Here is a 15,015-nt window from a genome sequence, read left to right on the forward strand (position 1 = left end):
TCCAACACAGCTTCTCTTATGTTCTCTTAAATTGCTGGGGAGGGGCAGCTGAACCCAGTCAGGGAAGTACGGAAGTGGCATCACAAAGAACTGTCTTTGCGGAAACATAGAAGGAGCCACAGCGGTCATCTAATTCAGCCCTTACAACTATCCTTCCCTTCCTCTCCTGTAACAGCCACCCTGTGAGGCAGGTGGGGCTGAGAGAGCTCTGAGTGAACTGTGACCAGTTTAACGTTACATGCATTCTCCAAGCCGCTGGCTTGGCTCGGCGAAGCAATTTAAAGAGAGAAATGCCTTTCCCACGTCGGTGGGGGCTTCAAGAGCTGCACAATATGCGTGAAAGAGCCAACATGTGGCTCCCGAGCTGCAGTTTGGCACACACACACACCCCATCTAGAGATCAGGTATAATTCCGGGAGATCTCCAGGCCCCACCTGGAGGTTGGCAACTACTCATCCCTTGGGACGTAGCCCTGCAGCAGGGCGACCCCCAGGCCAGCGTCTGTTTCTCATTCAGTCCCATTCAGCGCGGGCCCATTGTCTCCCCCACCCCTCTACAGGGCTGTCTGCCCGCTCTCCGATTGGCTGCTTCGCCGGCGGCCTTGATTTGCAATTAGCAGCTTGCGGCTCTCTCATTGGCTGGGCCGCTTTCCACTCCGGGCCTCCGGGACGCATAAGTTTTTGCACCGAATTGTAACTTTTTCCCCCTCTTGGCATGAAAGTGACGCGCGCGCTTAGTTGGGTATCTTGCACTGTGGCGCGTGATTTCTTCCAAAAAGGACCCAGAGGTCGAAGGTGGGGAACCCCAGAGCAAGAATGAAGCTGTGTGGAACGTTCTTAGGTGGGTGCGAAAGAAAACACGAAAGTCTCTTATCTTTTTTTTCCCTAGGAGTGTGTGTGTGTGCTTGTCTTGTGTGTGCTGTCTTTAAGCTTGGGTGCCAGCCGCCGGTTGGATCCGTTGCTGCCAAAAAAAACCCCAACTAAACAATTGGGATTTGCTAGCTTGGTGTCTCTGAGCCATGCGGTAGGGGGGGGGGGTAGAGGGGGGAGGATTTAATCTGTTTGTACATATGGATCAACAAGATGTCAATTCGGCTGGGAGACCAAAAGGAAACGGGAAGTCAGATCCTGCGTTGGTGGGTTTGCGTTGGGGTCCAACGGTATTTGTTCTGTAGAGGACATGACAAGAAAAGTGGGTGGTTTTTTGTTTTTTTTTAATACTCTCTGAAAAGTCCAAACTGCACCTGTCAATCTTTATGCCTGGTTTGAGTGAGGGATTGTTTTGAAATAATGCGTGTTAGGGATAAGATTAAAATGGTTAAACTGTGATAATTTTTTTTAAGGAAGGGGATTACCAAAGGGAAGTGAACTGTGTTTTTCTTATTAGTTTCCAGTTGCTGAAACGGTACACTCATTTTGGTTTACGTTCTCTTTCAAATGTTATTTCTGTAAAATCAAGGCGGGGGGAGAGGGATATTAATTCTTAGTCTTTCTATCTTTATTTTTTTTCCCCCTTCAAGGGAAAGTGTACGCCGCTCTAGGCCTATAGTCAGTTAGTACGTCTGTGCAAATACTGAGTTTATCTTTAAGAATAAGTGCTTGCATGAGTATCAGATCCTAAAATATAAAGTTGATGGAAGTTCAGTAGAAATTTTCTTCAAACCTATTTACTGTGTTAAATAAAGTTTCTCAGGGAAGATGGAGAGGGACTGTGGATTCAGTGATGGCAATGTAGAAGCTGGGGGGGGGGGGACGGGACAGGAGGCTAATTTGAAAAGAAAGCACTTAAAAAAAAAAGTCAAATTACAAAGATCAACTTCCAACTGTAAATTTATTTGGGACAAAAGCTTTAAAAAAAAAAACTCCTGAGGGGCTGATTGGATAAATCTCAGAGAGAAGAGAGAGTTATTAAATGGGTCCCTCTCCCCTCTTCTCCCCCCCTTCTCTCTCCCCTCTGTCCCATCTGCTCGGGGCCTATGTATGGGGCAGAATACACTTCAGCCGTTCAGCTGTTCCATATACAATATTAATGCGGGGCGATTTCTTCTGGGTCTCGCGTCCTTAATTGTTGTCGGAAGCATTAAGGCAAAGTTTCCCCATCTGCCCAGGGAGGTTTTCTTTTCCACAAAGAAATAAGGACAATCTCTCCCTCCCCCCCCCCCACTGCACCCTTCCCCCCCCCATTTCAAACTCACCCCCCCCCTCCCCTCCTTCACCGCTCTTCCAGCTGGTAACCAGAGAAGTTGGTACCCAATTTCCAAGGCATTAAGTTGGAGGCCTAAATGACAAAAGGGTTTCTCTAAACAGCGCTGCAACAGCTTCGCAGTTGTACGCCCGGCCTTTCTTGTCAGAACGCAATTGTTCTTTTAATTACAGGGGACTCTGCAAAGCCCAAAACATTTATTTCAGTGGTGGTGGTGGGGGGGGGGGGAGTGTGTGTGTTCCTAAATGACGCTTCTACTCCTTTGTTCTTAATTCAGGCCTAGTTATGAAAATAAAACCTTTCGAATATTGATTTATTTTTGGAATTACTTTTTAAAAGGAAAAAAAAAACACCATGTCAGAGCTTGTCTCTGAATGCATATGCTTTATTTTGAGTCCCTCCAAATGTACACTCAGGCACACGAGGCATTATGCGTCCCCCTTTCTTAATAAATGTCATATTCAAAGGATGAACGGTGGGATAATTATCGCATCAACACACCCGCCCCCCAAGAAATAGGTGGTTTTTTTTAAAAAAGATTCTCTTCCCCATCTTTTAATAGGGTGCCTGTGCTTTCCGAAATCCTTGAATAGAAACTCTTAGCACTGACAAAGGAAATTTGACCATCGCTGGTCTTATATTCAATTGCCGTGATGTTGGTTTGCTGCTATCAGTATCTGTTTGTTTGCTTGTTTTCCGATTAATTTCCAGAAATCCAGTTCGGGAAGTGTCCACGTGGTGCAGAAGGAGCTGTCCACCCCACAGTGCTGAACGGGTTATTCTCTTCTACAGCTTCTAGCATAAGAACATCAGAAGAGCCCTGCTGGATCAGACCAGTGAGGGTCCATCTAGTCCAGCCTCCTGTCTCACACAGTGGCCAGCCAGTTTCTCTGAAGGGCCAACAACAGGGCAGAGAGGCTGAGGCCTTCATTAGAACATCAGAAGAGCCCTGCTGGATCGTACCAGTGAGGGTCTATCTAGTCCCGCATCCTGTCTCACGCAGTGGCCAACCAGTCCCTCTGGACAACTAACAACAGGGCATAGAGGCTGAGGCCTTCATTAGATCATAAGATGAACCCTGCTGGGTCAGACTAATAGCCCATCTAGTCCAGCATCCTGTCTCATACAGTGGCCAACCAGTTCCTCTGGACAACCAACAAAAGGGTATAGAGGTTTAGGCCTTCATTAGAAAAACCCTGCTGGATCAGACCATTAGTCCATCTAGTCCAGCATCCTGTCTCATACAGTGGCCATCCAGTTCCTCTGGAGGGCCAACAACAGGGCATAGAGGTTGAGGCCTTCATAAGAACATCAGAAGAGCCCTGCTGGATCAGACCAATAGTCCATCTTGTCCAGCATCCTCTAACACATAGTGGCCAACCAGTTCCTCTGGAGAGCCAACAACAGGGCATGGAGACTGGATGCTGGACTAGATGGACCCTCACTGGTCTGATCCAGCAGGGCTCTTCTGATGTCCTTATGAAGGCCTTGGTCTCTCTGCCCTGTTGTTGGCCCTCCAGAGGAACTGGTTGGCCACTATGTGAGACAGGATGCTGGACTAGATGGACTACTGGTCTGATCCAGCAGGGTTCTTCTAATGAAGCCCTAAACCTCTATACCCTGTTGTTGGTTGTCCAGAGGAACTGGTTGGCCCCTGCGTGAGACAGGATGTGGGACTAGATGGACCCTCACTGGTCTGATCCAGCAGGGCTCTTCTGATGTTCTTATGAAGGCCTTGGCCTTTCTGCCCTGTTGTTGACCCTCCAGAGGAACTGGTTGGCCACTGTATGAGACAGGATGCTGGACTAGATGGACCCTCACTGGTCTGATCCAGCAGGGTTCTTCTAATGAGACGGGATGCTGAACTAGATGGACCACTGCTTTGATCCAGCTGGGCTGCTCTTATATTCTTCTGTTTTTAACTCTAGGTACTCTCTAGTGCTACGTCTGCATTTTTTTTTTTTAGTCAGATGCTTTTTCTTTAAAAAATTATGCCTTCAGTGCTGCTTTCTGCAGGAGTTATATATGGAAGGTCTGGGACCCTGGCTCAAATCCCTGTGCAGCCCTCCATGCCTCGTGTCTCAGAGGTTAAAGCCCCTCTTTCAGCTTCTATTTATCTGTCACATGGGAATAGTAAAAGGAGACACAACAACAACGGCCTCCTATCAATATTGGAAACTGTTCTAGAGGGCAAAAAAAAGAGTAGGAAATGTATCAAAGGCTGAGCTGAAGTTTCTTCCCGAACAGGGCTCTTTTTTGTAGCAGGAACTCCTTTGTATATTAGGCCGCACCCCTGTGATGCAGCCAATCCTCCAAGAGCTTACAGGAGACCCTGTAAGAAGAACCCTGTAAGCTCTTGGAGGATTGGCTACTTCATTGGGGAGGGACGGTGGCTCAGTGGTAGAGCATCTGCTTGGGAAGCAGAAGGTCCCAGGTTCAATCCCCGGCATCTCCAACTAAAAGGGTCCAGGCAAATAGGTGTGAAAAACCTCAGCTTGAGACCCTGGAGAGCAGGGGAGGGATGGTGGCTCAGTGGTAGAGCATCTGCTTGGTAAGCAGAAGGTTCCAGGTTCAGTCCCTGGCATCTCCAGCTAAAAAGGGTCCAGGCAAGTAGGTGTGAAAAACCTCAGCTTGAGACCCTGGAGAGCAGGGGAGGGACGGTGGCTCAGTGGTAGAGCATCTGTTTGGTAAGCAGAAGGTTCCAGGTTCAGTCCCTGGCATCTCCAGCTAAAAAGGGTCCAGGCAAGTTGGTGTGAAAAACCTCAGCTTGAGACCCTGGAGAGCCGCTGCCAGTCTGAGTAGGCAAGACTGACTTTGATGGACCAAAGGTCTGATTCAGTAGAAGGCAGCTTCATATGTTCATGGGGGTGCAGCCTAAAATGGAAAGGAGTTCCTGCTACAAAAATAAACCCTGTCCCCAACCTTTGCGGAAACCATCTCCCTAGTTGCAATTCAGGGGATATTCCTTGTGCAAGTGTTTCTTTGTTTTATTGGGAAAATCTGAAAAGCCTGGGATTATTTGTTTTGGGGAAAACGATGACTAAGGTGGGGGGGGGAGAGGATAGAGGTTTATAAAATTATACATGGGGTGGAGTGAGATGACAAAGAGAAATTTTTCTCCCTCTCCCGAAGTGATAGAACTCAAGGACATCCAATGAAGCTGTTAGGACCAAAGGAAAGACTAGTTTATGCAGAGAGTTATTAAAATGTGGGATTTGCCCCCAGAGGATACAGAAGACGAAGAAGATACTGGATTTATAGCCCGCCCTGCACTCCGAAGAGTCTCAGAGCGGCTCATAATCTCCTTTACCTTCCTCCCCCACAACAGACACCCTGTGAGGAGGGTGGGGCTGGAGAGGGCTCTCCCAGCAGCTGCCCTTTCAAGGACAGAGAGCGGCCTACAATCTCCTTTCCATTCTTCCCCCACAACAGACACCCTGTGAGGTGGGTGGGGCTGGAGAGGGCTCTCACAGCAGCTGCCCTTTCAAGGACAGAGAGCGGCCTACAATCTCCTTTCCCTCCCTCCCCCACAACGGACACCCTGTGAGGTGGGTGGGGCTGGAGAGGGCTCTCACAGCAGCTGCCCTTTCAAGGACAACCTCTGCCAGAGCTATGGCTGACCCAAGGCCATTCCAGCAGATGCAAGTGGAGAAGTGGGGAATCCAACCCGGTTATCCCACATAAGAGAGCTATGGCTGACCCAAGGCCATTCCAGCAGGTGCAAGTGGAGGAGTGAGGAATCAAACTCGGTTCTCCCAGATAAGAGTCCGCACACTTCACCACTACACCAAACTGACTCTCCAGTTTGTGATGGCCATAGGATGAAAAAGCTTTAAAGAACATAAGAGAAGCCAGTGGCCCATCCAGTCCAACGCTCTGTGTCACATAAGAACATAACAGAAGCCATGTTGGATCAGGCCAATGGCCCATCCAGTCCAACACTCTGTGTCACACAGTGGCCAAAAAACCCAAGTGCCATCAGGAGGTCCACCAGTGGGGCCAGAACACTAGAAGCCCTCCCACTGTGCCCCCCAAGCACCAACAATACAGAGCATCACTGTCCCAGACAGAGAGTTCCAACAATACACTGTGGCTAATAGCCACTGATGGACCTCTGCTCCATATGTTTCTCCAATCCCCTCTTGAAGCTTGTAGCCATCACTACCTCCTGTGGCAGTGAATTCCATGTGTCAATCACACTTTGGGTGAAGGACTTCCTTTTTTCAGTTCTAAAGGGAATTAGGCAGGTTAATGGAGGAGAGGTCTCTCAGTGGCTACTAGCCATGATGGCTAAAGGAAGCCTCCCGGTTCAGAGTCAGTCAGTCTCTGGATTCCAGAGCCAAGAGAGAGCATCAGGGGAAGACCTCAGCCTTTATTTCTATTTCTGGTCCTCCAGAGGAACTGGTTGGCTGCTGTGTGGCACAGCATGCCGGATTAGATGGTCCACTGGTCTGATCCTTCAGGGCTCTTCTGATCCTATGAAGGCCTCGGCCTCTCTGCTCTTTTGTTGGCCCTCCAGAGGAACTGGTTGGCTGCTGTGTGAGACAGGAGGCTAGACTAGATAGACCCTCACTGGTCTGATCCAGCAGGGCTCTTCTGATGTTCTTATGAAGGCCTTTGTCAAGTCTGCAGATTCAATGATGAGTCGATGTAGGTACAAAGAAACTATTTTATTGATCCTGAATACATGTGGCCTAAGCCAAGGCTTGAAAAGACTAAAGGACATACAGTAGATACATTGCATATAAGGAGTACTTCAAAGGGATTCCTACGGGCAGGGGACATTCACACATAGATGTTACCAATACATTCTCATGTTGATTAGAGGCTTGCTGGCCTTGATGCTCTCAGGCTCCTTCCTCTCCCCTAAGACTGAGCTGAGAAGGTTCAGATAAGACATTTCACACATCACCATTTCAAAGCAGGGATATTCTCTAAGAAGGGGAGGGGGGAACAGGAAAGGGTTTGCTAGCAGCATGTGGTTATACTTTGGTTTTACCCAGCATGCTCTTTGTTTGAGCCAGAATTAAAGCCAGACTTGACAGCCTTAGTCTCTAGGTCCTGTTGTTGGCCCTCCAGAGGAACTGGTTGGCCACTGTGTGAGACAGGAGGCTGGACCAGATGGAACCTCACTGGTATTATCCAGCAGGGCTCTTCTGATGTTCTTATGAAGGCCTCAGCCTCTCTGCCCTGTTGTTGGCCCTTCAGAGGAACTGGTTGGCCACTGTGGGAGACAGGAGGCTGGACTAGATGGACCCCCACTGGTCTTATCCAGCAGGGCTCTTCTGATGTTCTTATGAAGGCCTTGGCCTCTGTGCCTTGTTGTTGGCCCTCCAGAGGAACTGGTTGGCCACTGTGTGAGACAGGATGCTGAACTAGATGGACCCCCACTGGTCTTATCCAGCAGGGCTCTTCTGATGTTCTTATGAAGACCTTGGCCTCTGTGCCCTGTTGTTGGCTCTCCAGAGGAACTGCCTGGCCACTGTGTGAGACAGGATGCTGGACTAGATGGACCCCCACTGGTCTTATCCAGCAGGGCTCTCCTGATGTCCTTATTAAGGCCTCAGCCCCTATGTCCTGTGACGGGCCCTTCAGATTAACCTGATTGGCTGCTGTGTTAGACAGGAATTCTGAACTAGATGGACCACTGATCAGATCCAGCAGGGCTCTTCTGGTGTTCTTGTATTTGTGATGGGATGTGTTTATTCCCTCTTACTCTTAATTCATCTCGGTCACTGCGAAACAAAAATTGTTCGGTTGCATAGTGTTAGGAAGCCATCTTGTTCGTTGTTTGACCCTTGACTGGGTGGGGTCAACCATGTGACTAATCTGGAAAAGATGTAAAAACAAGAGTTTGGAATGAAAGGACAACCCCTAAGTCAGGAGTGGGGAACCTTTTTTTCTGCCAAGGGCCATAAGGATATTTATAACATCATTTGCGGGCCATAAAAAATGATCAACTTTAAAAAGTGCTCCACTGAGGTGGAATGATTCAGGCCAGCAAAATTAATGCAAATAATTGTTTTTTCTATTTGAAATCATGTGGGGAGAGCCTAATCTGGCACACGCACACATACACACACATCTGGCCCACTGCCCTAGGCAAATGCATAGGCCCAGGGCTTTTTTGTAGAAAAAGCCCAGCAGGAACTCAGTAGCATATTAGACCACATCCCCTAATATTAGCATATTGGGTCACACACTCCTTAGCATATTAGGCCGCACCATCTGGGATAATCAAGTGCAAACTGAACTGCGACAGTAACTTTTCCAGGCCCTGCAGCAGTTCTGCTGCATTTGGCCCTTTTTCAGCCAGGCCCCAGGGAGGCTGCCGCACAGTACATCTGGGCCCTGTGATCCCTGCCTGGCCCTGGGGAGGCTGCTGCACAGCGCAGCTGGGCCCCACGATCCTCACTGGCCAGCCAGGCCCCAAGGAGGCTGCCACATGGCTCGGTTCAGCCCAGCAATCCCCGAGGGCCACACCAAGTGACCTCGAGGGCCGTATACGGCCCTCAGGATGGAGGTTCCCCACCCCTGCCCTATGTTGTGGCCAGGAAAAACAGAGACAGTAAAAAGGACTGAGAGGGAAGATGAATATTTGCACCAACCAAGTGGTTTTCAGGAAGCGCACCCATCCCGCCAAAACATGCATTTTTGTTCTATAACTGAAAATCGACGAATAGTCATTAAGACTCTAATCTGAAGTGTCCTTACTGACGGAACCTTTGAGCATCATACAAAGCCACAACTTTTTTACAAAAGTACAAATCGTATGGAATCAGGTGGTCAGCCGTATTGGTCTGAAGCAACAGAACAAAGTTTTGAGTCCAGTCGCACCTTAAAGACCAGCAGAGTCTAATTTGGGGTGTAAGCTTTTGTGTGGATGCACACTTCTTCAGGTACATGTAGCTTCGTGTGTTGCCTTCCATTAAGATATGTCCAGGTGGGTAGCCATGTTGGTCTAAAGCAGCAGACCAAAGTTTGAGTCCAGCGACACCTTGAAGACCAACAAAGTTTACTTCTGGGTGTGAGCTTTCGTGTGCATGCACACTTCCTCAGAATTAACCTTTGTTGGTCTTAAAGGTGGCACTGTATGTGAACAAATATTGTGGTCAGTCTTTAGAGCAGGGGTATCAAACGTTCGGCCCGGGGGCTCAATCAGGCCCTGGAGGGCTCTTATCAGACCCCCAAGCAACCGGCTGTCATCTGCTTCCTTTTCCCCCTCACTTGCTTCCTTCTGCATCACAGCTTGCTTTGGCAGGCTTGCTCAATTGCACAGGAGCTACAGAGCAAAACCTCTATTTTCTCCATTGGCTGAGGCTCCTCTCTTGGGGAGGAAGGGGGAGAGGCATAGCATGCTTTGCCAGGCTCTCTCAATTGCACGGCAGTAGTACCGAGCCAGAGCCTCCCTTCCTTCTATTGGCTGAGACTCCTCCCCCTCCTGGTCCCCCGGGGAAGGACGGAAAGAGCCAGAGCTTCCTTTGCCCAGTTCCATGGATCTCATGAGAGAGTTACAAAGAAAGCACAATTGAGACCAACAAATGCTAATGTATTAATCATGTTTTAAATTTAAAAAAAAAAAATTAATTGTGTTTCTGTCCTTTATAATGTTTTTTATCTCTGCTACCTGGCATTACATTTTGTGACACACATGGCCCGGCCCGACAAGGTCTCATTTATGTCAGATCAGGCCCTCATAACAAATGAGTTTGACACCCCTGCTTTAGAACATCGTTTGAGCGGGTAGCCATGTTGCTCTGCAGGAGAACAGCTAGATTCAAGTCCAGCAGGACCAGAGCTTGTTTTGTAGCAGGCGCTCCTTTGCATATTAGGCCACACCTCCCTGATGTAGTTGGTCATCCAAGAGCTTACAGTAGGCCCTGTAAGAAGAGCCCTGTAAGCTCTTGGAGGATTGGCTACATCAGAGGGGTGTGGCCTAATACGCAAAGGAGCGCCTGCTACAAAACGAGCCCTGAGTAGGACCCTCGAGACCAACAGGAGTTTCAGAGTACTTGACTCAGAAGTCTCAAGAGTGAAAACTTCCTTCATCTGGCACAGTGTAGGCTACATTCCATAGAAGTGATTTAAAATCAATTGATTTTAATGGAAGAGCGTCAAACATGTGCCTAACTTAGGCTAGACCATAAGAACATAAGAGAAGCCATGTTGGATCAGGCCAGTGGCCCCTCCAGTCCAACACTCTGTGTCACATAAGAACATAAGAGAAGCCCTGTTGGATCAGGCCAGTGGCCCCTCCAGTCCAACACTCTGTGTCACATAAGAACATAAGAGAAGCCCTGTTGGATCAGGCCAGTGGCCCATCCAGTCCAACACTCTGTGTCATATAAGAACATAAAGAGAAGCCATGTTGGATCAGGCCAGTGGCCCATCCAGTCCAACACTCTGTGTCATATAAGAACATAAAGAGAAGCCATGTTGGATCAGGCCAGTGGCCCATCCAGTTCAACACTCTGTGTCACACAGTGGCCAAAAATCCCCAGGTGCCATCAGGAGGTCCACCAGTGGGGACAGGACACTAGAAGCCCTCCCACTGTTCCCCCCAGCACCAAGAATACAGAGCATCACTGCCCCGGACAGAAGGACGTAAGAGAAGCCCTGTTGGATCAGACCAATGGCCCATCCAGTCCAACACTCTGTGTCACACAGTGGACAAAACCCAGATGCCATCAGGAGATCCACCAGTGGGTCTAGAAGCCCTTCCACTTTGCCCCCTCCCTCAAACATCAAAAATACAGAGCATCACTGCCCCAGAGTTCCAATAATACACTGTGGCTTATAGCCAGTGATGGACCTCTGCTCCATATTTTTATCCAATCCCCTCTTAAAGCTGGCTGTGCTTGTAGCCGCCACCATCTCCTGTGGCAGTGAATTCCACATGTTAATCACCCTTTGGGTGAAGAAGTACTTCCTTTTATCCATTTTAACCGGACTGCTCAGCAATTTCATTGAATGCCCATGTATTGTGAGAAAGGGAGAAAAGGACTTATTTCTCTACTTTCTCCAAACCATGCATAATCTTGTAAACCTCTATCATGTCACCCCGCAGTCAACATTTATCCAAGCTAAAGAGTCCCGAGCGTTTTAACCTTTCTTCATAGGGAAAGTGTTTCGGAAACCAAAACTGAACAAGCGGCATGTGTGTAGATCTAACACACTTTCAACTGTGGCAGATGTAATTTTGGGCTGTATCAACAGAAGTCTAGTGTCCAGATCATGTGAAGTGATGGTAACGCTATATTCTGCTCTGATAAGACCTACCCTGGAGTATTGTGTTCAGTTTGGGGCAACACATTTTAAGAAGGATCTAGACAAGCTGGAACGGGTCCAGAGATGGGCAACAAAGATGGTGAGGGGTCTGGAGACCAAGTCCTACGAAGAAAGGCTGAAGGAGCTGGAGAGGAGATGGCTGAGAGATGATATGATCACCATCTTAAAATACATAAAGGGCTGTCGTATAGAGGATGGAGTGGAGTTGTTTTCTGTTACCCAGAAGGTCATACCAGAACCAGAGGGGTGAAATGAAATTAAGAGTTCTCAGTGAAAGTTTCCGGCTCAACATTTGGGGTGAAATTCTAACAGGAGCTTCTTTGCATGTTAGGCCACACACTCCTATGCAGCCAATCCTGCAAGAGCTTCCAAAAAAGAGCCTTGTAAGCTCTTGGAGGATTGTCTACATCAGGGGTGTGTGGCCTAATATGCAAAGGAGCGCCTGATAGAATTCCACCCCTTCTAACTGTTAGAGCAATTCCTCAGTGGAACAAGCTTCCTCCTCGGGAGGTGGTGGGCTCTCCTTCCTTGGAGGTTTTTAAAAAGAGGCTAGATGGCCATCTGACAGCAATGCTGATCCTGTGAACTTAGGAGGAGGTATTTGTGAATTTCCTGCATTGTGCAGGGGGTTGGATTAGATGACCCTGGAGGTCCCTTCCAACTCTATGATTCTATTATTCTACGTACTTGAAGGGCTGTCATACAGAGGCTGGTGCCGAATCATTTTCTGTTGCCTCAGAAGGTAGGATCAGAACCGACAGGTTGAAATCAAAAGAGTTTCTAACTAAACATTAGGAAGAACTTCCTGACCGTTAGAGCGATTCCTCAGTGGAACAGGCTTCCTCGGGAGGTGGTGGGCTCTCCTCCCTTGGAGGTTTTTGAACAGAGGCTAGATGGCCATCTGACAGCAATGCTGATCCTGTGAACTTAGGAGGAAGTATTCGTTGGAAGGGGGTTGGACTAGATGACCCTGGAGGTCCCTTCCCACTCTATAAGTCTATGGTTCTGTGTTGTTGATGACCAAAAGTGGGTGTTTCTCCAAAGTCCCATCCATCAACCATTTGATATAAAGAAATGCTGAATAACGTGGGGGAGGGGGGATATTTTTTTGCAGTCGGGCTCCAAAAAAGCATGGACTTCTCGGAATGAACGTCGTCGTCGGGGAAAGTTCTGAGAAGCTGAGCAGCCCGCGTTTGCTTGTGTTCAGCTTCACCGTCTCGAATGGCCTGCTAAATACTACTGGAGGGGGACAATAATAGGACGCGAATTACGTATCCCGCAGTTCGGCTCCGAGAAAGCAACGCGGGTGCTCTGACGTGCGGCGAAGCTGTGTGTTTTTGTGAACTCCGAGGTGCTTAAATTAGCATGCGCACGCTTCCCCCCCTCCTCTTATTTCCCACAATATTTTGCTTTTTGTTTTGCGACTCGGGGCATTACGGATCTGAATTAAATAGCAGGCAGGGGGACCATCCGGCATTGTTCCCGGGATGAAGTTGATCCCGTTTTTTCTCCTCCTTTTGATTCTATCTGGAACGTAGAACAATGCTTTGCAGTTAAAGCACACAGCCTGGTGGCTGGTGATAAGGCTTTAATAGAATTTCTGAATGCCAGAGGTTTAGGATGTAAAATATCCCTGTCTTCACAGCATGGTCAGGGGAGATAGAAGAAGAAAAAATAATTTTTTTTTAAGGAGTACTCTCAGCTGAACGCATCCTTTTATGTTAACGGCTGAGCTTGCAAGAATAGGGGGCGCCGCTATTGAAAGCGGGTGGCCAGGGGATTTTCCCGAGCGAGCCCTTTGGAGCACCCCGATTAGATGCGGAGTCCAAAGCCCTACTGGAAACGCTGAAGCAGAATCGAAAGCGGTCCTCTCCCATCGCCCTTCGAGGAAGGGAAGCATCTTGGGACGGGTTGCAAGTCAATCTATGGGCCCTCGAATGGTTTCGCTAGCCTGTGTGTGATGCGGGGTCAGGTCGCTTCTGACTTCTGGTGACCTTATGACCTCTCAGGCCCCCTGTTACCAGCCTTGCTGGGGTCTTGCAAACGGGGGGCGGGGTGTGCCGTGGCTTCCTTGATGGACTCAATCCACTTCCTGTTGGGTCGTCCTCTTTTATTATTTATTAATTTGGCTTCTATCCTGCCCTCCCTGCTGAATCAGGCTCTGGGCGGCTTCCATTCCTCAAGGAAAAAGAAAAGGTCCCCTGTGCAAGCACCAGTCATTTCTGACTCTGGGGTGACATTGCTTTCACAACGTTTTCACGGCAGAATTTTTATGGGGTGGTTTGCTATTGCCTTCCCCAGTCATCTACATTCCCCCCCCCCCAGCAAGCTGGGGACTCCTTTTACCAACCTCGGAAGGATGGAGGGCTGAGTCAACCTTGAGCCGGCTACCTGAAAACCCAGCTTCCACCGGGGATCGAACTCAGGTTGTGAGCAAAGCTTAGGACTGCAGTACTGCAGCTTTTACACTCTGTGCCATGGGGCTCTTTTCCATTCCACAAAGGGCATATAAAAACCAGTATTGATATAAACTATAAATATAAAAATACAGATTAAAAGAACATAAAAATTTTTTGTTGTTCAGTTGCACAGTCGAATCCGACTCTTTGCGACCCCATGGACAAAATCACGCCAGGCCCTCCTAACTTCCACCATCCTCCGACATCTACTCAAATTCATGTTTGTTACATCAGTAACGCTGTCCAGCCATCTCCTCTTTTGCCCTCCCCTTTTTCTTTTGCCTTCTGTCTTTCCCAGCATCAGGGTCTTCTCCAGGGAGGGCTCCCTTCTCATCTGGTGGTCAAAATATTTGAGCTTCAGCATCTGACCTTCCAGGGAACAATCTGGGTTGATTTCCCTTAGGACTGTCTGATTGGATCTTCTTGCAGTCCAAGAGACTCTCAAGAGTCTTCTCCAGGGAGTGCTCCCTTCTCATTTGGTGGCCAAAGTATTGGAGCTTCAGCTTCAGCCTCTGACCTTCCAGGGAACAGTCAGGGTTGATTTCCCTTAGAACTGACTGATTGGATTTTCTTGCAGTCCAAGGGACTCTCAAGATTCTTCTCCAGCAGCACATCTCAAAAGCATCTATTCTTCTGCGCTCGTGATTGAGTCAAGTTTATATCTCTGCCTTGTTGTTCAGTCGCACAGTCGAGTCCGACTCTTTGCGACCCCAAAGTCACGCCAGGCCCTCCTGTCTTCCACCATCTTCCAAAGTCTGCTCAAATTCCTGTTTGTTACATCAGTAATGCTGTCCAGCCATCTCATCTTTTGCTGTCCCCTTCTTCTTTTGCCTTCTGTCTTTCCTAGCATCAGGGTCTTCTCCAGGGAGTGCTCCCTTCTCATTTGGGGGCCAAAGTATCTGAACTTCAGTTTCAGCATCTGACCTTCCAGGGAACAGTCTGGGTTGATTTCCCTGAGGACTGACTGTGGTTGGATCTTCTTGCAGTCCAAGGGACTCTCAAGAGTCTTCTCCAGCGCCACAGCTCAAAAGCATCTATTCTTCTGCGCTCGGCCTTCCTTATGGTC

General features: G+C 48.6%; 1 protein-coding gene across 1 annotated transcript in view; it reads left to right on the forward strand.

Annotated features, from left to right (window-relative positions):
* Window positions 1–793: 793 nt before the first annotated feature.
* MYT1 (myelin transcription factor 1) overlaps window positions 794–15,015 on the forward strand; it is a 315,691-nt gene continuing 301,469 nt past the window's right edge. The window contains exon 1 of the mRNA XM_060230617.1: window positions 794–840. Coding sequence (XP_060086600.1) covers window positions 816–840 — 25 coding nt within the window. The 5' untranslated portion in view covers window positions 794–815. The remainder of the gene's footprint in view (window positions 841–15,015) is intronic.

The sequence above is a fragment of the Heteronotia binoei genome, chromosome 2 (assembly GCF_032191835.1).
Source record: "Heteronotia binoei isolate CCM8104 ecotype False Entrance Well chromosome 2, APGP_CSIRO_Hbin_v1, whole genome shotgun sequence".
NCBI lineage: Eukaryota > Metazoa > Chordata > Lepidosauria > Squamata > Gekkonidae > Heteronotia > Heteronotia binoei.